Below are 23680 nucleotides of genomic sequence, written 5' to 3' on the forward strand. Positions count from 1 at the left end.
GCCTCGATAGGCGGGGCGGGGGTTGGTCCCCTCCCGCCGCCAGCCCGGTCCCGCCGGAAGGTGCGTTTCGTGCCCGGCGGCCGCTCCGGGCTTATCCCCCAACACAGCCGTTCTGAGCCGTTCTCAGCGCGTCTCTGTTTATTGTAGGAGGGCAGGGGCTGAAGGGACGCGCATAGCACCGGCGGAAGGAGCCGGACCCCGGCAACCCCGGCGGAGGTTCCCGGCTGGCTCCGTTTGAGCTTCCCGGTCCTCTAGCACTAAAACGTTCGGCAGTCGTGCAGCTCTTCGTCCCCGCCGATGCGGAGGCCCTGCAGCAGCGGGAAGGTGGCGGGGAGATCGTCGGGGCAGCCATCGTCCCCGGGGCAGCCGTGCAGGGCGGTCCCGTGGAACCGGTGGAATCCCAGGTTCTCGTAGGGCTTGGGGCTGGGGCTGGCATCGAGGAGCAGGGGCTGGGTGGAGCTGGAGCGCAGGTAGAGGCGCGGCGGAGCGTGCTGCTGGCCCTTGTACCCATCGCCCACCACCCGCGCGTACTGGACGGTGTCCTCGCTCCCACCGGGACCCCGGCACGGCTGCACGGCCGCCCGGCCGCGACCCAGCGCGCCGGGACCCTCCTGCCGCACGTAGGGCTGTGGCAGGGCGGGGAAGGTGCCGGTGCTCTCGATGGTGGGCTCTTTGCTCCAGGCAGGCGGCTGCTTTCCCACTGCCCTTTCGAGCACGGTGACAGTGGAAATGGTGGCCAGGCCGGGCTCCCGCACACCGGGCACCTGCAGCGGCTCCTGGGGAAGGGGATGTGGGCACAGGTTGTAAGGTGCAGCCCCTGCTCTGCCTCTCTTCCCAACACCACACCGGGGCAGCTCCTGGCATCCCCACTCTCAATCGCTGCTCTCCATCCCAGCATGGTCTCATGCCCTGGATTTTGTGGTACCCAGCGGTGGGGAGTGGGGCAGCAGTGGGAGCAGCCACCGGGGGCTCACCTCCTGGAGCTCTGCTGGCATCCACTTGCCCAGGCTGCTGTTGGCGGGGTCGGGGACGCTGGGCCAGAACTGCCGCTTCACCCTGGTGGCCATAGAACAGAGACTCAGCGAAGGGGCCTGAAACCGGTAGCCTTGGGGCTGGCACTCCATGTCCACCCTGTCCCTCCAGCAGCCAGACTCCGGCCACAGCCCCTGCAGCTGCTAGGGACAGGTACCAGGACAGCCCAGCTTGGTGCAGCTTTTGGTACTCACTGCCCGTTCTTGTGGAAGCAGATGAGCAGAAGCATGAGCAGAGCAAAGATCAGCCCCAGGGTCAGGAAGAGGAACTGGACTTCGATGTCATCTGCAAGGTGGGCAGGGGGTCATAGGCTGGGGCACCTCTGGCTGGGAAGGACCCAGGGTCTGGTGGGTCCTCGGCCAACTCTTAAACCACCTTGAATTGCTGCACCCCCTCACCTAGTACTGTGGTCACAAGGGTCAGGCTGGTGCCATTGGTGCTGCCGCCAGCTGTGGATGCCATGATGTGCACTTTGTAGAGGGTTGATGGCTTCAGCTCCCGGATGACAAAGGAGCTGAGAGAGGGATTCACAGAGGCACCTGAGGAAAGGTGGGGACTGCTTGGTGGATGCCTCTCACCTGCATGACCCCTCCGGTCTGTGCTGGTGGGGGGTCCTGTACCAAACCTGCATGTGCCCCTCATACTCTGATGAGGGCATGGAGCTTGCAGATATCCCAACCTAGCACATCAAGGCGAGGCAGTCAGGACTCACTGGACACTTCTGTGGTGCTGTTGGCCCAGAAGATGGTGTAGCTGGTGATAAAGCCATTCTGCATCTCAACTGGCACTGGGTCCCAGCACAGCTCAGCGCTGGACTTGCTGATGCTCCTCAGGTGGAGCTTTGGGGCGTTGGATGGGGCTAGAATGGAGCAGGAAAAGGGACTGAGTGCTGTGCAGAGCTGGTGCTTCAGGGTGGGGAACTGGAGGGGGGGATGCATTGAGTGGTGAGCCTCTCTGCACCCCAAGGATGGCTGCTGGGAGCACACGTACCCTTCTGCTTGGAGTAGGCTGTGGTGTAGATGGGCACTCCCACAGTGTCCTTGTAGAGAGGGTACAGTGAGATGTTGTACTGCTGGAAAGGCTCGATGCCATCTGCAATAGAGGGCAGAGGGGGCAGGGGTTTGGGGCTCTGCCCTATGCTGTACCCCAAGAGTAGATCCAGAGGAAGGTAGGAGGGTGTGTAGTGGACTCAAAGCAGCCAGCTGGGAGAGCAGGGCCCCCTGGGCTTACCCTGGATAAGAGCTGCGGTGGCGGCTCCGTCTTGCTCCATCTGCCAGCAGGCACTGCAGTGGCTGGGCTCCGAGGACACCCGCTGCCACTCCAGGATGTAGGCAGTGACAGGGGCTGGTGGTGCTGCCCAGTGCACCTGGAGGCTGAACTCACCCCCGGGTACAGCCCACATCCTGGCCAGGGGCTGACCTGCGTGTGGGCAGCCAGCCAGAGTGATGGGAGAGTGGAGCACACTGGCAGCATCCCCTCCCTGTGCCCTCCAGCCTGGAGCCTGCCCTGCTCCTTGCCCTGGCTGGGCATTCTGTCAGCAGCCTGCTCAGGAACCCCTCGGTTATACATCCAAGGAAGGGTCTCCCTGGCAGTGGGGTGAGGGTGCAGCACCCGATTTGACAGCTTGAGCTGCTGGGAGCAGAGCTCCAGGAGGTATGCCCTGCCCTTACCTTTTCTCTCCATGAGGGTGACCTCAGTTGCTGCTGACTCGCCGGCGGTATTGTAGGCTGAGAGATAGACTCTCCTGGTGCCCACAGGCATGGAGAAGTTGCAGTGGGTGTGGGTGGTGTTGCAGACACTTGGGGGGTCCCTGCCCCTCTTCCTGGGGCTAAGGGTGACACGGTACCCCAGCACTTTCCCATTTGCCTGGCGCCGCTGTGGAGCCTGGGCACAGGTAGGGTGTGCAGGATCAGTCACCACAGGGATGCTCAGTTCCCAGGATGTTGCCTTGGCAGCCCCTGCATGCCCATCACCTGCCCATGCTCACCTTCCAGCACAGCTGCACCTCCAGCCACCCACCGGCCCCGGCCAGCTGAGTGCTCCACCATGCGTCCAGCTTCCCTGTGGGGGCTGCAACAGGGAGTCAGAGAATCATCTTGGTTTAGCTGGGTGAAGGAACCTTTAAAAGGCATCCAATCCAGCCCCCTGCACTCAGCAGGGACATCTGCACCCAGAGCAGGTTGCTCAGAGCTCCAAACAGCCTGACCTGGAATGGTTCCAGGCATGAGGCATTTCCCACCTCTCTGGGCAGCCTGGGTTAGGGTCTCACCACCCCCAACATAAACATTTCTTCCAACCCTCCCATCATTATTGTGGCCTCTTCTGGCCCTGCTCCAGTAGGTCCATGTCTCCTGTGCTGGGGGCTTCAGAGGGGTGAGCAGCGAGCTATAAGGTGCTGGTGTAGCCATAATGCTGTGGCTGTGCCACCTGGCCAGGCAGAAGGGACCTCAGCTGAGTTCACACCCACCTTTCTCGTGGGTGGTGTAATTCCTGCCCGGGCTCCACTCACTCCAGTAGCCCTGTGCTGAGCTCCGCCGGCACCGCATCTGGAAGTGGTACTGTGTGCCAAAGAGGAAGCCGCAGCACTGTGTGGTGCCAGCCTGGCCGACGATGCCAGTGACCTGGTGGCAGTCAGAGCAAGAGCTGTGCTGGATCCTGCCTCAAGCATCCAGTGCAGGATCCAGCCTGGTGTGGGTGCTATGCAGGGCACATGAGGGGGCACCTTGATGTCCCCCTCCCATGCAGGCCCCTGCTGCTCCTATTACAGGAAACCTGGCACAGCTCAGAGCTTGGGGCCCCAGCTCCTGCTCGCTCCCCAGTGCCACTGTCCCAGCAGCACTCACCAGAGCCCAGGCCGGGTCCTCAGGTGCCCGGTAGCGCAGCTCGCACTGCAGCTCCATGTGTGCGTTGCTCCGGGTCACCTCCCAGGCCAGTGCCACACAGTCGGTCTGGAAGGGGATGGACTGGATGGTGTGCAGGGCTGGGGGGTCCAGCTTGGCTGGAGGAAGAGCAGAGAGGGAGCTGGAGATGTGCCATGGGCTCGTGTGTAGCCACTGTTAGTGTGAGGGGTGAGAGATGGGGAGAAACTGCTCTGAGAGGTTTAGGAGAACGGCTTGTGGCAGGGGACAGCAATAGGTGTGTGCCCCTGCCGGGGGCACAAGGCAGTGCTGAGGAGCACAGAGCCAGCCTTGCTCTGCAGCCTGGCTCCAGGAGGCATTAATGCCTATACAGCAAAACCAGATCCTGCAGGACTCAAGGTCTGGCAAAGGAGCAGGACAGCCACAGCTCTGAGTCTGCTGCCGGGTGAGAGCCCAGCATGGCCATGGTGTAGCTCAGCTGCTTCCCAGGCAGCCCTTGCCCAGGCCCACAGCAGGCAGGATGAGTGCCACTGGCTGGGAAGGTTCCTTTTATAAATAGTTTATAGGAGCTGGATGTTTTATTAATAGACCTCCTGAATAAATGGGTAATCAATTGCTGGAGAGAACTGTAGAGTGCAGCAGGTCAACTGACGGCTCATAACCTGCTGGCACACGCTGCTCAGCCTGCGATGCAGCTCTGGCATCCATTCATCCCAGCAAGACATTTATCATGGAACCTGCCCATAAAATATGACCCAGGAGCCTGATGAGCTCCATCAGCTCTCTAATGTCCCTCTCCCAGCACTGAGGAGCTTCCCCAGCCGCTGACCTTCACACGAGGCTGGTGGCTCTGCCCATCACTCACCGACATCCATGGGGTCGATGTAGAGATGCTCAGACTCAGCCGTGCCCAGGGCGTTGGTGGCAGCCACCCAGATCTCCATCTGCCGGTAGAGCTGCAGCAGCCGGCGTGGCACCGTGCAGCGGCTGCGGCCACCTTCCGGGGTGCAGCCTGTCACCGCCGGCCCTCTGCTCCTGTGGCAGCAAGAGGAGTGGGCTCAGGGTGCTTCTGGCAGAGGCTGAGGTTTGTTGTGTAGTTTAGCAGGGAGTGAGGGCCAGGCGAGGTGGCCTGCGGGCCGGGCATTAGGGACCGTGCCACCCCTGAGGCTTACCTGGCACACCTCAGCTCGACGCTGGTGGGGAGGTGGCTGGTGGCTCCCTGCTCCCACTGGCACGTCAGCCCATAGTCGGTGAGGTTCAGGACGCAGCTGAGGTTGAAGGGCTTTGCTGGTGGGTCTGGGAAAGAGTGGTCAGGGAAGAGCTTTAGGGAGGTGCCCATCCCAGCTGTAGTGGAGTCGCTGCTCCCTCTGTGCCCTGGTCTGCAAACCTCCCCTGCTCTGCAGCCTGCCCACTGAGCACTGGCATGCTGGGATGTTGTTGGGCACATCCCCAAAAGAGCCTTGGCTGCTGCTCTTGCCCCAGTAGCTTTGCCCAGCTCACCCAGAGCAGACACATATCGTGGGGAGCAGAGTGCACACCCTAGTGCCAGGCTGCACCTCAGCAAAGTGCACCTGTGCCCACGCGGGTGATCCGTGCAGGCAGCAACTTACAGCCCGCCCTGATCTCAGCCATGCCAACGCGCTGCTTGGTCCCATTCCACTCCACACAGCACCACAGTTTGGCCTGTGTCTGGTTGAACTGGGGCAGGGTGAGGTTGGACACCTCCATGCCGCCCAGGCCTTGGTGCTGGCTCCCAACCACGGGCTCGTTGTCCAGCATCCAGGTGATCTGGACCTTCGCCCGCTGCAAGACGTGGCAGAGCTCACTCTGGATGGTGCATGCTGCCGTGACAGCTGAGCCCAGGGGCACGATGGGTGAGCCCACAACCACCGAGGCACAGCCCAGGGTCCCTGCAGGCAGGAAAAAATGTGTCACAGCCAAGGCATGGCCGTGACAAAGCCATCTCAGCTTGTCAGTGCCCAGGCAGGACACAGGCATAAGTGGTTCTTCCCTTAGATGGGCCCCCCAGCCACGGGAGAGGAAGAGCCAGGCGTTGGGCAAGCCTGCTGGCACGTGCCAGGCCCCATCCTGCCAGTGCCTGCTGTGTAGCTCCTGTGCCAGTCAGGATGGGCACTGGATGCCCAGGGCACACGGCTTCGGGATGGGATGGGCCCCACTCACCCTCTGAGTAGAGGAGCAGGAGCAGAGAGAGCCACAACAGGAAGGATGTCCTGGTACCACACCTGGCCATGGTCTCCTCCGTGGCTTTGGCATCACCTTGGATGGAGAAAGAAACTGATCCTGGCAGGCTGGGAAGAGCCTGGGGACGAGGCAGGCTGTATGTGCCAAACTGCCACGGTCACCAGTGCATCTCATGTCCTTTTGCCATCAGAGGCAGCCTCCTGCCCACAGCTCCTGGCAGTGCTGACACGTCCACCCCCGCGTCTGGCACTGAGCAGCTGTGGGGAGGGCCCTTGGCACTGCATTCCACTGGCCCCTGGTCCCTGCACCCAGTGCCCCGGGCTGGTTTATCTTGGGTGTCTTCAGCCACTGCCAGAGATCTGGGGGCTGGGGAGGGGGATGCTGTGGCTGCAGAAAGCTCAACAGGGAGCAAGGACAGTGTGGCAGGGACAGGCAGAGCCGAGGTTCCTTTGTGCTGCCCCTCTGGCTTCATCCCACTGCCTGCTGCTGGGAATGACCCTGGGAATGGGGGATGCCTCTGCCCCTGCCCAGCCACCCACTCATCCTCTGCCTCAGGCTGTGCACCTGGCACATGTGGCTGTCCCAAGCAGGGGACAGGGCAGAGCAGCCGCACAGCCACAGGCTGCACAGCCCAAGCACTGCACAACCCACCCCTACCTTATCTCCATCCCTACCTCTCCTCCGTGCCCGGCGTGCCCAGCTGCTGCTCACCGCCTGCTCCGACTGCTGCCCTCCAGCCCCCGGCTGCTGGCCGTGCTCAGCCCGGTTGCCACCATGCTGCTCTCCCCGTTAGTTCCTCCAGCCCAGTGCCGTTAATTGCTGTGACTCTCTGAAGAAGGTGATTGCAAAACACTTCCCTGAAGGCTGTGACCGCCTCACTCGCCGCAGGAAGGAAAGCCCAGTGACATGCACACAGCCAGCAGCCAGCCCACCCTGACTGCTCTGGCAGCTGGGACATGGCACAGCCAGGATGTGGCACAGCCAGGACATGGTAACAGCTGGATCCTTGCTGCAACTAACCTGGGGCTGTGGGGATAGGCTGGGGCACAGGCTGGGGACAGGCCAGGGGGATATGGGACTCAGGTCAAGAGGCAATGCTAACACAATGTGGTGCCACTGGGTGCAGGTCACATCCCCCAGCCCACTCCAGTGTCATAGCCAGGCACTCACCATGGGGCACTAGGTTCATCCCCATACCCTCATCCCTCTGAGCTTCATCCCTCTCCTGGGAGGCACCTGCCAGCCTCACCACCCCAGTTCCTGAGCACAGCACCATTGTCCCTTGAAGCTGAGCTGAAGCTGTCTCCTAAAGGCTGACCCTGGGCAGAGCTGCCCTGTGAAGCCCCATCTGACCAAAGTTGTCCACGTTCACATCATGGCAACCAGCTCACCCCAAAGCAAGAGGCCATGCCAGTGAAATGCCCATAGGCAACCCAGGACTTCACCTTCCCACCAGCACCTGCCAGTAGTGGCCATTAATCATGTTTTTACCTCTTTGCCTAGCGCCCATGGGGGCTCATTGCTGGGATGCTGAGCAGCTCCTGCCCAGCCACGCCAGCCTGGCATCAACAGCCACAGGCCCCCACATCCAATCTGGTGTCACAGCCCCATGGGATGGGCCTGGAGCGTGGGTGTAAACAAGGAGTTGCCCAACCGGCGATGCGCTCAGAGCCTTCGCAACAGAGACAGCTCTTGTGCAAACCGCTGTTTACCGAGGGGTCCGTGCCTCACCTCCACCACGCCTGACTCAGTGCTCATGCAACCACGTACTTCCAACCACCGCAGGGGCCAGCACAGCCTCCAGCCCGGTGCCCCCAGGAGCCAGGGTGGCCCTGAGACCACAGGAGAGCAGTCTGAGGGACAAGCGCTCTCAGCTTCACCTTGCACGGAGCAGGGCTGCTGGCTGGAAGGAGATGCTGTGGGACTATGACAGCTGCTTCTCAGCCCCCGCAGTCCCAGAGAAGGCTTTTCACCCAAATCACAGCATCACAGAGCTTTAGAGGTTGGGAGAGACCTCCAGAGATCACTGAGTCCAACCCCCCTGCCAACTCAGGGTAGTTTGCACAGGAACACGTCCAGGAGGGTTTGGAAAGTCACCAGAGAAGGAGACTCCACAGCCTCTCTGGGTAGCCTGCTCCAGGGCTCTGTCACCCTCACTGTAAAGAAGCTTCTCCTCATGTTGAAGTGAAACCTGTGCTCCAGTTTGAAGCCATTGCTACAAATCTGCCTCACTCAGGGTCCCAATCCCCTGCCCAGAGTGGGGCTGTGTGAGGCACAGCTCCCCAGGCTGGGGTGTGGGGCTGATTCCCACCAGGGCGGGGGATCTGCTCTTGCACCACTTCCCTGGAGTGTAGCAACCCCCAGCACTTTGAGGTGGCAGCCTGGGGCTCGCAGGCTGTTTACCAGCCAGAGCAGGGAGCTCATGGTGTAGCCATGGCGACGTGGGCATCTCCGTGGGAACCGCTGTGAACGCCCGGCTGGACACAAACAACCCTGCCCATCCCTGCCCGCCGCCACCGATGGGGCCCTGCCGTGGGTGTGCCAAGGGACCGTGCATCCCACCCCAGCACACGTCTGCCCCCAGGCTTGCCTTGCCCGTGCTCCACAGGGAAAAGGTTTGTCCCCAGGGAGGCTCCGAGGGTGCCAGTCTGTCGGGACATGGCTCATTGTGCTGTACCCTGGGCAGCAGCTCCTTCCTGAGGTCAGGAATGGTGCAGACGTGCCCCTGTGACTGTGCTCTCAGTTCCCCTTCAGTTCTGAGTCACTTTCACAAGCCTTCAGATCCCATCTGTGAGATGGGACAGGGACAAAAGGCAGGATGCCATCCTTGCAGGGCACCCACAGCTGGACCCATGGGTCCTGTCCAGCTCCTCCAGGCAGGAGGCTGATTGAGTGCAAGAGCTGTTGGGTGATGAAGCCTCCCATGGGATGAGGCCATGGAAGCACAGAAGGCAGGTAGTGACACAGGGCTGTGGTGTGGGACAGACTGGGGAGCAGTCTGGAGGCAGGGTGGGTGCCTGTGGCCATGGCACATCTTGGGGTGAGCTCAGAGCAGCTGGCACCCAGAGTAGGGTGCAAGAGCCTCCCCTTGTCCAGGGCCACCAGCGAGGGGGAAGGTGGAAAGGGGAAGCATCTGTGGGGGTTTCCCCGGGTGTCAGCGCATAGGATGGGGACCGATGGCACTGGACAGCCCCACCCTCCCACCGCCCCCCTCTGAGGTGCTGGGGGGCTCTCAGCTGCCTCCATCGCTCCTGGGGGGTGTTACCAGTCTCTGATTTTTGTCCCTCCTGGGTGGATGGTGGTTGTTGAGCAGAATAAAGCACGTTACTGGCTCCTTTCAGCTCAGCTGGCAGCAAGCAGCAGCCTCCCAGAAGAGATTTTTCCCCCTTCTTCTGCTCATTCCCTGGAAAAACAAAACATTGCCAGTCATGGAGATGCAAGATCTAAGTGCAGAGTCTGCTGCAGTCTCTAATGGATGAGGAGAGCTGCCTAATTGCCACCCAACATCATTAATTCAAACAAACCATCTTCTTCAGTCATCAGTGATGGGGAGGGAGAAGAGGGCTGGGCAGGGAGGCAGGCAGAGGCGGTGGGGAAGAGATACTTGGCTCAGGATGGCAGCACAGGGGGGCACACCAGGACATGGAGGGACATGGGAGCCCAGGCTGCCAGCATGGAGCTGCCATGGGCAGGGGAGCCCAGCCAAGGCCCTGCTGTGTCTGCAGCGTCTAGACCTCGATCCCTGAGCTCTGGGGATGCTCATGGTGCTGGTCCCCACTGTGTGCCACTGCTGCCAGCTCCTCCTTGGTGAAGCAGCTGTAGATTGGAGAGGATTGATTGCCTGGGTCTGCAGGGCTGACCTTGAACAAGGCTCCCAACATATTACTGTAATTAATGAGGCAGGAGGATTAATTTTCAGTGTTGAGGAGATCTGGGGAGTCCCTGGTGGGCATGGGGAGGGGGAGGACAGGGTGAGAGGGGCAGAGCTGCCTGTGCTGCCTGCCATTGCTCATGTCTAATCTGCAAGACACCAAATGGATGCTGAGGGGCTATAACTCCAGCACAGGAGAGAGGTCTTTGGGTGGGTGAGTGAGTGAAAGATCTTCCCTAAGACCACATAGAACTTGCACACTCCTAAATATCTAGCTCTGTTGCCCAGGTGTCTGCAGCAGAGAAACTTCCCAATGCCTGCTGGCTGTGCCCCATGCCAGCTTCTCATTCTCTGGTGCTCCTGACAACTCCCACTCTAGAGATCAGACCTGTGGAGCATCTCCTCCTTCTGCCCTTGTTGACAAGACATTTCCTTTTGATGCTGCCTTCTCATCAAACCAGCTGTGCTGGGTGATTTTTGTGCCCCCTCCCCACCCTCACCCCCCCAGTGTGCATGGTGCCAAGCAGCACTTTGATCCCAGCTGGCAGGACTGATGTCCGACACTTCCCGGCAGCAGGGCTGTGAGCACAGCACTGTTGGGCTTCTGCTCTGGTAAACAACTCTGCCATTAATAGCAAAAAAGATCAGCTTCTACTGGGAGAAAACTATATCTGGAGATGATTTGCTGTGAGTCAATAGCTGCAAACAGGGGCTGTTAGCCCAGGCAGGTGCCAGCCACTTTAGGGAAAATCATGGAAAATCATAGCATTGTCAGGGCTGGAAGGGACCTCAAGGAGCATCCAGTTCCAACCTCCATGCCATGGGCAGGGACACTTGACACTAGATCAGGTTGTTCAGAGCCACACCCAGCCTGGCCTTAAAGACCTGCAGGGATGAGGCTTCTGCCACCTCCCTGGGCAACCTGTTCCAGTGTCTCACCACCCTCATGGTGAAGAACTTCCTGACATCCAATCTGAATCTACCCACTTCTAGTTTTGCTCCATTCCTCCCAGTCCTACCACTACCTGACAGCCTGAAAAGTCCCTCCCCAGCTTTCCTGTAGCCCCCTTCAGATACTGGAAGGCCACAATAAGGTCTCCTTTGAGCCTGCTCTCCTCCAGACTGAACAGCCCCACTTGATGTTGGAATGGCTACAGCATGGCATGGAAATGGAACAAGCCTCTCCCAGCACAGTCCAGTGAGCTCCCACCATACAAATGGGGCATCTTAGGCTGTGCTCTGCCTGACCCACAGCATCCTCACCCGCGTGTTACCCTGGGGCAGCTGCATGGACCAGGCTCCTGAGAGACCCAGGAGGGGTTTGGAGACTGGAGAAGGAGGGGTGGGAGCAGCCACAGGGCTGGAGCTCAGCTCAGCACCAGCCACCACTCATCTGCCAGAGGCTCGGGTCTGCAGGAGCAAGAAATTCATGGTCAATTGAGTCGCAGCTAATCACAGAGGGCAATTAAATAGCTGCTTCTGGAGGGCTATAAACATCCCCGATTGAAATCCAGTGACACAGGGAAATAGGAACCCAACCAAGCAGCCTCCAAAAGTGCTTCATTCCCCATTATTTTCATTAGCTGCCTTGTAATTTGATTTGTCCCTCTCCTGCTGCTGGCTTTTTGCACGGCCAAGAAGAGCAACAAATGAACACACACACCCCCCCCTCAGACGCACGGCCCCCGGCGGTGTCCCCGCGGGGCGGCGGTGACGCAGCTCCGGTGCTGCTCCGGCTCCCGAGCCGCAGCCGTGGCTGTGCCCTGCCGGGATGGACTGCAGGGTCGAGCTGCCTGGATCATCCCTGCCGTAAGCCCCTGACACTGCGACATCCCGTGCGGCGTTGGCAGAGCCCTGCACCGCCAAGCTCTTTGGGCGTGGGCTCCAAAGCCAGCCGGGGGCAGCCCCAGCGCTGGCCTGACCCCAGGAGCAGCGTTGCGGGGGCATCACCTCTGCTGCTGCTGTCACCCGCCCGGGCTGGTTGTGTCCTGCAGGTTCCAGTGAAGTGCAGCAGGCTCTCCTGCCAGGATGGATGAAGGGCTTTCCCTTCCAACGCACCCGCCTGTGTCTGCAGCGGAGGGAGCCGGAGGCGACGCCGGGTAGGGCTCCCTGCAGACCTCTGTTTTCTCCCTCGTTGGTTCTCCTTCTGCCTGCTCCCTCACAGGGACACTGCTGAGGGTCTTGGCCCCTAGGAGTTGGGCGAACTGGGGGCTCTGCCACTGACCCCTTTCCAAGCTGCTGGATGGAGCCACATCCCCAGGCTTGGGAAGGGCAGAACTCCATGGACTCCTCTGTAGTGCCGTGGGGGGTCTCATGGGTTGTGGTGCCACCCTGAGCACAGCTCTGGGAATGCCACAGGCACCTGCGGTGGTCCTGCTGGAAACTGGAGGCTGCTTAGCCTGGAAAAGATCCCCAAGGCTTCCCAGCAGCTTCCAGCACTCTGCCCAGGGGCATGATGCCGCAGCTGGGACTGTGCTGCTGGGACAGGTTCGTTGCTCATCAGAAGAGACCCTGGGGGTGGGGGCCTCAGGGCCAGCACCAGCACCATCTGCCTCCAGGTGCTCCTGTAACCCCCTGCACCTGCTGATAATCCTGCCCCCATTATCTGCAATTTCCTTGAAAGCTGTCAGGCTTTGCTGAGGCACCTTTGGAAATGAAGAGAGAAGAAAACAACCAGCTCTGCATTTATTCCACTAGAAATTAATCCCCCCCTTCTTATTTAAAGGTATCAGTGAATGAGGCCAAGTAGTTAAGTGACAAAAGAAAAATGATTCTTGCCTTCCAGGGTTATTAAAATCATGTTCTACAATTTTAGCAGCCACAAGGAAGCCCAGATAATGACAGATGATGATAATACATCTCCAGCACAGCCTGGTCTGTAATGATACTGCCCATATCTCTTGTATTACCACCAATTACTCAGCGTATAAGTATAATGAAAATGTACATCCATTCTGGGCAGCTGCCTTTGCTGCCTCTGAATCCAATTTCTCCCTCTCCCAGCCAGTGAAGGAGGTGGCAGCAGCCCGCTGCCAGCCAGAGCTGTGCCTGTGCCACGCTCTGCTCAGGGGCCAGGGGTGCCAATGCTGTCCTAGGCAGGGAACCATGAGGTGCCCCTTGCCCCAGCAGGGATGGGACCATGGCCTCTCTGGTAGGACACACTCTGCACAGGTAGGACAGGAAGGAGAAGGTTTGAGATACAAACAGCAGGAGGAAGCTGAAAAGACACCAAGGAAAGTGAATCCTCTCTGCTGTGCTGAGAAGGCAGCTGACATCTAACCTAGGTGAGGATGGGGCTGAGGTTGCCCCCAGGAGTTCTTGTCAGCTTTGTCTGCTGCCAAAACCCGCTGCAAAAGTCCTTACCCAAGTGCTGAAACAGCTCTGTCCTGTTCAGCATAGCCCCATCCTCCTCAGCATAGCATCATCCTGCTCAGCACAGCATCATCCTGCCAAGTGCAGCACTGTCCTGCTCATCACAGTGCTGTCCTGTTCAGCATAGCCTTATCCTGCTCAGCACAGCCCTCTGCTACTAAGCACAGCAGCATCCTGCTCAGCACATCCCTATCTTGCTCAGCACAGCATTGTCCTGCCCAGTACAGTATCATCCTGCTCAGCACAGCCCTATCCTGCTCAGCACAGCCCTATCCTGCCCAGCACAGCATTGTCCTCCTCAATACGGTATCACCCTGATCAGCACAGCCCTGTCCTGCTCAGCACAGCCCTATCCTGCCCAGTACAGCATTGTCCTGCTCAGCACAGCCCTATCCTGCCCAGTACAGCATTGTCCTGCTCAGCACAGCATTGTCTTGCTCAGTAAGGTATCATCCTGCTCAGCACAGCCCTATCCTGCCCAGTACATCATCCCCCTGCTCAGCACAGCATCACCCTGCCCAGCACAGCATCCCCATGCTCGCCACAGCCCCGTCCTGTCAGCACAACAGCAGCCATGGCACCCCAACCTGGGCCAGAGCTGCCATCACACCCCCAGTTTCACCTTGGGGTGCCCAGAGGCAGCAGTGTCACACACAGACACCCACAGGTGAGGAAAAAGGCACTCTCGAGCCCTTTCCCTGTCACACCCAGCCAGGCAGGTGTGCTCCTCACTTGCTCCCAGCTCTTCATCCAGTTAAAGTGGGATGGAAATTGCTGGGAGTGAGGTGAGCAGCTGGGTGCACAGCAGATCTGCTGCTACTGCAGCACCTGCAAGCTCAGAGAGGGCTCTCTCTGTGTAAGATTAATCTCGAGATATGTTTCATCTGGATTCTATTATCTTTCACTTCATTCAGGTCAAAAAGCAGGAGACAACATCTTTTTTTTTAAGGTGAAAACATAATCTTTTGGAAAATTGAAAGTGCAGCTCATTGTTTGGGTGGAAGAACTTTGGCAACAGTAGAATAATAGAATCATAGAATCAAGCAGGTTGGAAGAGAGCTCCAAGCTCAGCCAGTCCAACCTAGCACCCAGCCCTGGCCAAGCAACCAGACCCAGGAGAAGCAGTGGAGACCCCTACATTGTTCAGTTTTAAGATCCAGCTTGACAGGACGCTGGGTCACAGGCTCACAGGTTGTTAGGGGTTGGAAGGGACCCAAAGAGATCATTGAGTCCAACCCCCTTGCCAGAGCAGGACCACACAGCTCAGGTCACAGAGGAATGCAGCCAGACAGGCCTTGAAAGTCTCCAGAGAGAGAAACTCATCTCATTTCAACTCCTGTTACCTAGAAAGGTTGGAGCAGATGATCCTTGGAGGCTCTTCCAACCTGGCATTTCTGGCATTCTGTGATCCAGTGCTGGCTGAAGGGCAGGGTCTGCTCCTGGATCTGCTCCTGGATCTGCTTCTGTGTCCCACAGCCAAGGCTGCTCCATCTCTGTCCAGTTTTGTCACCACAACCAGGCAGTGAGAGCCTTGGCCTGGCAGCACCCCCCAGGAGCAGCTCCAGCATTAATATTGATGGGGGCTGGGAAGGACAGGAGCTAATTTAATCAGGGTGACAGGAGCAGGGCTCCCTGGAGGCTCAGTGCTGCCACGGCCTGACATTAATTCTGCTTTGTGTCACCAGGCATTTTCCTAACTCAGCTTGCCAGGGACATCAAGCAGCCTGCTCTGGCTGGGGGGAGGAATTGGTGTCTCCTCTGTTATGGTACAGATGTTGCTCCTCAGCATCATTAGCACACGGGAGGAGAGCTGGGGCAACACGACTGATGTTTGCAGGCGGATGACAAGGAGGAGAAGCAGATTCCTGCCTTTCCGAGGCAATAAACAGCCCCTGTCACACAGCACCCCCGGGGCATGAGGTTGAAGGAGCCCGCCCAGCTGTCCCCAGTGCTTCCCTGGGTGAGCAGGAGCTGAGCCCTGGGCTAACAGCTCAGTGCCGGGAGAGGAGGAGTCTCTAGGGGGGTGTGAGCAGAAGCATCGCTGGCCTGGGGTTGCCCACAGCCCCGGAGCTGATGCGTGGAGGGTCAGAGCTCTGCTAGCCCCTGGCACTGCTGAGCCAAGGGATGCAGGAGAACCCCAGCCTGGGTGGCCAGCGTTAATTCCAGCGTCCCTCAGCAACAAGTGCAGTGATTAGAGCTGATGGATTGGTTTGTATTAATAGGATTAAGACATCCAAACAGCCTGGTGAGAGCCAGCTCGCAGATGGGTCCCTGTCCAGGTGGGATGAGGAGGATGAGCAGCTCAGGAGGAGGCTATGCTTGAGGAACCCAAAGGACAACACATGAATAAAAGGACAAGATGCCACATTTCAGTCCCATCCTGTGCCAACAGCAAGTTCTGGGCTCATCTCCTGGGAAGGACATGATGCTGGCACTGGGGCATGGAACCAGGGAGAGTGCAGGGACAAACAGCTCCTGGCTCAGTGCTGCTGGGTGACACTCAGCAGATAAACGTGGCTGTGAGACAGCCTGAGCTGCCACAGCTACTCCAGCAAGCAAAGGTGACACTGGGGAAGCTCTCAGGGGACACTCAGCCACCCAGGACAGCCCAAACAACCAGGACATAGGAGCAAGGCTCTGGAGGTCTCTGTGCCCAGGACCTCCCAAGGAGCTGAGTAACCTGCAGGAGGGCACAATGGAAGCCCTGTCAGGGACATTTTGTACCACACCCAGCTCCTGGCAATATCTTGGGCTACCAGGATCTACATGCCAGTCCCAGAGGCTAGCATGTACCAGGGGCACTGGGCTTGGGGGTGGGGCAGCTCAAAGCACCCCCAGATGCTGTGTGTTCTGAAGCTGTCTGCCTGTTCTGCTGCTGACCTGAGATCTGAGGCACTTCGTTTTCTTCAGTGAGCTCTGCAGCTCACTCCCTTTCATAGACTCATAGAATCAAGCAGGTTGGAAGAGACCTCCAAGCTCAGCCAGCCCAACCTAGCACCCAGCCCTGGCCAAGCAACCAGATCATGGCACTAAGTGCCCCAGCCAGGCTTGGCTTGGCTTCAACACCTCCAGGGATGATGACTCCACCACCTCCCTGGGCAGCTCATTCCAATTTGGTTCCATTCAGAGCCTCTCCACCCCGTGGTGAGCAGCCCTGCTCAGTTCTGCTCATGCATCTTTTACCTCAAGTGAAAAATGAGTTGGATTTTTTTGTGTTCTTCCACCACTGTTTGGTTTCAGAGACAGAGATAACAACTCCCAGGTCTCCTCCTCAAGTGGACACAGAGGGGTAGCTCTTCTCTCCAAAGGCAGCTCTATCACCCACCAGGCTCCATGACACCATGCAGCAGGAGCTGGCCTGTGCCCTGAACAGGATTTTCCCCACCAGGGATGATGCCACTCAGTCTTCAAGCACCAGGAGGAGCTAGACGAGTACTTGGAGGGATTTAAACTCAAATGCAACTTCACCCTCTGCCCTACCAGGGTCTGAATGAGGGATTAGGGGACAAAAGGGAGAGCAGCAGCCCTTGGCTGGGAGCTCAGGGCCATGCTGCTCTGGTTTGGTTTTTTTAACGATGAATATTTTCCAAAAGGGAAGGAAAAAAAAAAATGCTATGGCAACTTAAGCAAGAGCAGAGCTCCCGGGAGCCTGCGAGTGGAACTTGCCCCTCATCAGCTGACGATGTTAATCTGCCGGATTTACATGATAATTAATGTCAAGAGGCAATCTACAGCCTGAGCAATCAGAGCTGCGGCGCAGAGTCAGGCTCAGCAGACAGCAAATGCAACCCCGGCTATGAGATCAGCATTTAACCCCTTGTGGGTGTTCCCCAGGGAAAGGTGTCGGGGGGACACCCCAGCCCTGCCACCCTCCGACACTGCTGTGGGGTACAGAAAACCCTCGTCCCTCCCCGGGGCTTTCACAGCAGGACACCACCTTCAGCTCCCACATCCCTGCTTGTTCCTTTGTGAGCTTCAGCAGCTGCTCCTTGTGCAGAGAACTGCTGCTCAGGTCTGGCCTTTGCTGCCCGGGGGACACCCTGCGCCTTGTTCCCTGAGGTAATCATTGACTCAGCAACTTGCAGGGTCCCTTTCTAACGAGGCTGCCACCAGCTCCCAGCTGTGGGATTCATCCTGCCTCCCTCAGCAGCACCAGGATCACACCCCTGCTGCCCTGGGCAGCCCCTGTGCTCTTGCTGCCCTCTCCTTGTCCTCTCACCCCACTCCAGCCCTTCCTATACCTGCTGCCTTCTCCTTGCCCACCCACTCCACCTCCACTCCAGCCATTCCCTTCCCTGCTGCCCTGGGCAGCCCCTGTGCTCTTGCTGCCCTCTCCTTGTCCTCTCACCCCACTCCAGCCCTTCCCATCCCTGCTGCCTTCTCCTTGCCCTCCCACTCCACCTCCACTCCAGCCATTCCCTTCCCTGCTGCCCTGGGCGGGCCCTGTGCTCTTGCTGCCCTCTCCTTGTCCTCCCACCCCACTCCAGCCCTTCTCATCCTCAGTTCCAGACTCACTGGGAAAGCTGCAATTAGAGCCAGGCACTTCAGAGGCATTGGTTTTGGGAAGGGGCATTGGGAGCACTGGGATGCCTGGAATTTGGCCCTGGAGGAGCACACTGGGAGGTGCAGGGGAGCCAGGGCAGCTTTCCAACCCAGAGCCACCCCAGTGTCGAGGGGCTGCTCCCATCCACCCCTGCACTCTGGGCCAGTTATCTGCCTCCCAGGACACTGCCAGTGCCTGCATGAAGCTGTTCCCACAACCTCCTCTGCAAGGAAGGAAGCTCAGCTGAATCCCAGCATCCTTTCCTCGTCCTCTTAGCTGTGAGCCAAAATCTTCAGAGGAGGAGGGAAGGAAAAAAAAACACCCAAATCCAACTGATTACTTCTGTGTGAATGAGTCAATCACTAGGGTGGGTTTTTTAATGGCTCATAAGCAAGCCTGACATGTCTGTTAATTAAATAGCCATCCCTGCTCTAATCTGCTGGAAGTTAATCAGTTGGGGAATTAAAAGGTGTCAGAGCTGAACACCTCATCCTCGGGAGTGCTTGGCTGCCCTTGCTGGCAGGAGGAGCTGGGGCTCTCCTGGGAGCTGAGCTTGCAGCCAGATGAGGCAGAGGTGAGGGCTGAGCTCGTAGAAGGTCTGAGCCATAAATGTCCCAAAGCAGCCAGACCCAGAGTTTCCTCCCACCGAGCAAGCCCAGCTGCTCCCCACGACTGACACCACTGTGGCTGCTGCAGCCTTCCCGAGGTGACAGAGCCACCCTCTGCCAAGGGCTGAGGAGGTGGAACAGGACACATTCAGGGGTATCAAAACAGAGAGCAAGCTCAATGCCTCTGCTCAGGCTCTCTTGAGTAACACCTAACTTGACTCTGATGAAGCCACTACAGGGCCACTGCCCCTGTGTCATAGCACCCTTAATGCAGCACCAGCAGGGCACTAATGGGGTCAGAATCATAGCATGGGCTGGGTTGGAAGGGACCTTAAAGATCATCTAGGTCCAACCCCCCTGCCATGGGCAGGGACATCTCCTACTAGATCAGGCTGCTCAGTGCCCAGTCACAGAATCACAGCACCATGCAGCTTGGCAAAGCCTCTCAGGATCACCAAGTCCAACCTAGAACCCTGCTCTACAGGATTCACCTGAAACCATAGCCCCAAGCACCACATCCAAACCACCCTTAAACACATGCAGGGTGGGCAACTCCACCACCTCCCTGGGCAGCTCATTCCAGTCCCTGACCACTCTCTCTGTGAAAAACTTTGTCCCAATGTCCAATTTGAACCTTCTCAGCCTCAGCTTGAGGCCATTCCCCCTTGTTCTGTCTCCAGCCATCTGTGAGCAGAGCCCAGCAGCAGCCTCTCCACAACTTCCCTTCAGGTAGTTGTAGACTACCTGTCACTGCTCAGCAAGCAGCTGCTGTCACTAGTGAGACCTGCCCATGTCCCACAGTGCCACCAGTGAGGATGGCACCACTGCACTGAGCCACACAAGTGACTGGTCACAGCTGCAGCCAGGCTCAGCAGCCCCAGCTCCATCTGATCTGGATTTTGGAGAGGATGGAGACCTACCCCAAGAAGAAGCCTTCTCCTCTTGGCCTGAACACTGCAGGACACCCTTGCAAAGGGTTGGCACAGCTACTCCATCTCTGCTCACATCCTGGTGGCACATGGTACAGCTTGAGCCTCTACAGCCAGGGTCTTCCCAGCTGCATTGGATAAGCTATGGGGAAAAAAAAAAGCCATAGAGAGCAAGTAAAGAGGAATGTCTCCATCTCCTGGAAATTGCCTTGGTTCAAGACTTTTCAGGTGTAGAAAGCTCTGCTGCAGGCTGTCAGCAGGCCATGGGCTGTGCTGGTCATGCAGAAAGAGGGACAGAGGATTTTAGAAGCTAATTAGAGGCTCTTGTCTATTAAATCTTTATTATATAATCCCCACAGAGAGTTATTCTGCCCCAACCTTCTCCCTTCTCTGCCTTCCCAGCTGCTCACCCAGCATCAGAGACTCATCCCTTCCCTCCCCTGCTTTCCTCACTGTTTCATTAAGCTAAATAACAAGAGGGCAAGCAGGGTGATTCTGGTGGGGAGTGAAGGATGCTGCTGCTGTGCACCTTGGATTAATCATCCAGTGACACGCTGGCTACTGGCCTGATGCAAGATAACAAGAGGTAATTAGTTACAAAAATTAGGAGGTAGGCAGATTGCCAATTGTTTACAGGCTCTGTGGTGCTGGGAGCAGCCAGGAGGATCTCCCTCTCCCGGGGATCAAAGCTTGTTTTCAAACATCTGATTCCATCATGGAACAAAGGCTGGGCAGCAGCAGGAGATGAACCAAATCTCCCTGAGGTCCCTGCCTCAGCTGCAGCAGGAGCATCAGAGCACAGCCAGGGAATGTGGGACCGTGGCTTGGCCCAGCCCTGCACGGTGCTGGAGCTGCTGCTCAGTGCCCAGCTGGTCCCACACGGAGCATCCCCAGACACACCTGCAAAGGGTCACTCACATGCAATGGTCTTGCTCCTCCTTCAGTGAGTTTCCAGATGGACACTTCTGGCAGGGCTTCCCACAGCTGCTCCAGGTCAGAAGAGTTCTGGGACATCAGCTTGCTCCAGGGGCAATTCCTTCCAAACCCACTCCCATCTCTGAAGAATGCTGCATGAGGTCTCAGCATCCAGGTTTGGGTGTGCAGGAGGGAAGAGGCTTTGGGTAAAGTAACCATGGGCACAGATTACTTGCTCTCCCTTCCTCATTCCCTTCCTCTCCCTGTTCATCAGTCTCCATCACGATCCCTATCCGTGGTTCTCACCACAGTCCCCATCCCTGTTCATCAGAATCTCCATCATGGTCCTAATCTCTGATTCCTCCCACAGTCTTCATCCCCATCCCTATCCCTGTTCATCACAGTCTCCATCATGGTCCCTATCCCTGGTTCCCACCACAGTCCCCAACCCTGTTCATCACAGTCTCCATCATGGTCCCTATCCCTGGTTCCCACCACAGTCTCCATCCTGGTTCCCATCATGGTCCCCATCCCCGTTCATCACAGTCCCCATAATCTTTTCCATCCCTGTTCATCATGGTCCTCATCCCAGTCCCTGTCCCATGGAACTGGGGGCCTCTGGGAGCAGCTGTGGAGTGCTGCTGTGGGGCTGGGCTGTGATGCAGGAGCCACAGCATCACCAGCCACAGCAAAACCTCCTGGCTGCCAGGGATTCCACGCTGCTGCTGGCTGAGCTTCACGCTCTGAAAGAAGAGGAGCCCATTTTCCCTCTGTGATGGAGCCCTCTCCTCTTGGCCTGCCTGGAGATCACACACTTACTTTCCTGATAGGTTTTCAATTAAGGGCCTCAAAGTCTTTCTGCCTAGGAATATTTTTTTGGGGGGTGCATGTATCAGCATGAAAAATAGGAGTGAATTAACATCTGCTTCATCCCTAGGATGTAATGAGACTGAGAGGTGCTGCCCAGGCACTTGGGCTGGGTGGGAAAATCCTTCAGTATCTGAAAGGGGCCTACAAAAAAGCTGGGGAAGGACTTTTCAGGATATTCAGGGAGTGACAGGACTAGGGGGACTGGAATGAAGCTGGAGATGGGTAGGTTCAGGCTGGACATGAGGAGGAAGTTCTTCACCATGAGAGTGGTTAGAGCCTGGAATGGGTTGCCCATTGAGGCCCCATGCCTGGAGGTGTTTAAGGCCAGGCTGGGTGAGGCTCTGGCCAGCCTGATGTAGGGTAGGGTGTCCCTGGCCATGGTAGGGGGGCTGGAACTGTCTGATCCTTGTGGTCCCTTCCAACCCTGACTGACTGAAATAAGCTGGCAGTGGGAGGAGATGGACCCTCTGTGGGCAGAGAGGCAGGGGACCTCCACCCTGCCAAGCCCTGCTCAGTCCTCATCCTCTGCTCAGAGCTTGAAGCTCTTGATCCCTGAACCCACCTCCTTTTTTAGCCCCAGTGGGACCTTCAGCTGCTCCGGGACATCCACAGCCTCCTGCAAAGTCAACAGACAACAAAGCCAGGGCCATGGTTGAATTAATTTTGCTTTGAACCCAACAAAAAAAACAGCAAGAAAAGGAATTAATTATTCACTAAGCTCTAAAGATAATAAAGATAAAAATTAAGCTCGGGTTTTGAGACAGAAAATAGTTCCTCTCCTGCTCAAATATAAATTAGAAGTGCACATAAATGCTACACGACTCAAAATTCATTTTAATTTCTAAGCAGCCATGCAATATTCATAGTCACAGAAGTGATTTCATGTCTCACCCCCGAGGTGGCTGCACCACCGCCGAAGGTAAATAGCTCCAGCCTGAGACACCTGGAGCAGAGCAGAGCGGAGCCCTGCAGCCTCCTCTGGATCCAAAACCTTCCCCCGATGGGATAAATCATCCCTGCAGAGGCTGATTCCCAAAGCCAGCCTGTTTCAGACCAGGTTAAGGAGGAAAAGCTGCACGGGTTCAGTGTATGGTGCTGGAGGGTCCCTAAGCCTGTCCAAGCTGGGGGGTCCAACCCAGGGTTCCTGCCTGAGCTGGATGAGCTGGGAGGAGGGAGGAATGTTAGTCAAGCCAAGGAGCCTTGGAATAGGCTGAACAAAGCCTTGGGACCAGGAATGAGGAGCCAGGACTCTTCCAGCCAATGCGGCACTAAGAACGCTAATAAAGCTGCTGGGAAGGTCTGGGGAGGGCTCGCTGATGGCAGCAGTTAATTAAAGAGTGGAGGAAAATCCAAGCCGGAGGATCAGCCCTGCCTGCAGCCATGGATCCTGCCCCAGGCTGGTGCTCACAACAGCCCAGCCCCACCGCTGGCACCTGGAATGGTGTCCCTGGGAAAGCAGAAGAAATTGTCAGCATGCTGGAGTTTGGTGTCCGCAGCTGTTCCCTCCCTTGGGATTTACAGTGCTCGACCTGAGCAGGAATGGTCCTGCCTGGCTCTGGCCCATGCTGCCAGGGCCCCAGAACCCAAAGAATGAGGTCCCCAGGGAGCAGCTGTTGGAGCAGCACTCCCCCCCCAGGGACTGTTTTTTTGTCTTCCATCACATGGGCAAAATGTTCTCCCCTTGCTGCAGCAGTCACCCTCTGGAAAGGGATGGATTTTGGGCTCCACTTTTGTCTTACCTCCAGCACAGATATTTTCTGCTACAGCCTGAGCAGGAAGGGACAGAAGCTTGGCTGGGCAGCACTGGACAGGCAGGGGAGCATTGGGAGCATTTCCCCCTCATCCTCTCTCGGGTTGGGGCACTGCTCCGTGTACCGTTTGCTTCACAGAGAGAGTGATTGGCATTGGAATGGGCTGCCCAGGGAGGTGGTGGAGTCGCCATGCCTGGAGGTGTTCAAAGAGAGCCTGGATGGGGCACTTAGTGCCATGGTCTGGTTGGTTGGCCAGGGGTGGCTGCTAGGTTGGACTGGCTGAGCTTGGAGATCCCTTCCAGCCTGGATGATTTTATGATTCTATACCTTGCCCTTAAGATGCTGGCTCTCCCCTTGGGGTGGGGGGCTGCACTGTGGGGCACTTTGGGGGCAGGGAGCATTTTCAGCCCCAGCTGGTCCAAAAACAGGCAGGGCTGAAAGGAGACAGGGGCAAAAGCAGGCAGGGCTTAAAACAGGCAGGGGCAAAATCAGGCAGGGGCAAAGCAGGCAGGGGCGAAAGCAGGCAGGGGCAAAGCAGGCAGGGGCAAAAGCAGGCAGGGGTGAAAGCAGGCAGGGGCAAAGCAGGCAGGGGCAAGAGCAGGCAGGGGTGAAAGCAGGCAGGGCTGAAAACAACCCCGCTCCTCGGTGGGGGGTTGCCGCCGAGCGCTGAAGCAATTTGTCTCCAGAACAACATGAAAACAAGAAGGGAGAGAGAGGGGGAAAAAAAAA

General features: G+C 57.7%; 1 protein-coding gene and 1 long non-coding RNA gene across 2 annotated transcripts; both read right to left on the reverse strand.

Annotated features, from left to right (window-relative positions):
- Positions 1-99: 99 nt before the first annotated feature.
- Positions 100-7511, reverse strand: CSF3R (colony stimulating factor 3 receptor). The gene is made up of 16 exons (XM_064172508.1): positions 6767-7511; positions 6072-6210; positions 5501-5800; positions 5063-5186; positions 4756-4925; positions 3876-4030; positions 3500-3653; positions 3020-3102; positions 2703-2916; positions 2263-2451; positions 2023-2124; positions 1745-1891; positions 1431-1571; positions 1227-1317; positions 975-1056; positions 100-776 (listed from the first exon to the last, which is right to left on the reverse strand). Exons 2-16 carry the CDS (start codon positions 6139-6141, stop codon positions 258-260), a joined length of 2541 nt encoding a protein of 846 aa, XP_064028578.1. The 5' UTR covers positions 6142-6210; positions 6767-7511; the 3' UTR covers positions 100-257.
- A 1871-nt stretch (positions 7512-9382) lies between these two features.
- On the reverse strand, positions 9383-21820 carry LOC135190782 (uncharacterized). The gene is made up of 4 exons (XR_010308622.1): positions 21763-21820; positions 20334-20530; positions 19407-19557; positions 9383-9495 (listed from the first exon to the last, which is right to left on the reverse strand). It is a non-coding gene; the product is annotated as an uncharacterized LOC135190782 (long non-coding RNA).
- Between the last annotated feature and the right edge of the window lie 1860 nt (positions 21821-23680).

The sequence above is a fragment of the Pogoniulus pusillus genome, chromosome 37 (genome assembly GCF_015220805.1).
Source record: "Pogoniulus pusillus isolate bPogPus1 chromosome 37, bPogPus1.pri, whole genome shotgun sequence".
Classification (NCBI taxonomy): domain Eukaryota; kingdom Metazoa; phylum Chordata; class Aves; order Piciformes; family Lybiidae; genus Pogoniulus; species Pogoniulus pusillus.

Coding starts and splice junctions, on each gene's coding strand:
- CSF3R (XM_064172508.1), bottom strand. CDS start 6,141: ATGGCCAGGTGTGGTACCAGGACATCCTTCCTGTTGTGGCTCTCTCTG. Junction 2,452..2,702: donor CACCCTCATGGAGAGAAAAG/GTAAGGGCAGGG, acceptor GCCCACACGCAG/GTCAGCCCCTGGCCAGGATG. Junction 1,892..2,022: donor AGCCTACTCCAAGCAGAAGG/GTACGTGTGCTC, acceptor GCTCCATTCTAG/CCCCATCCAACGCCCCAAAG.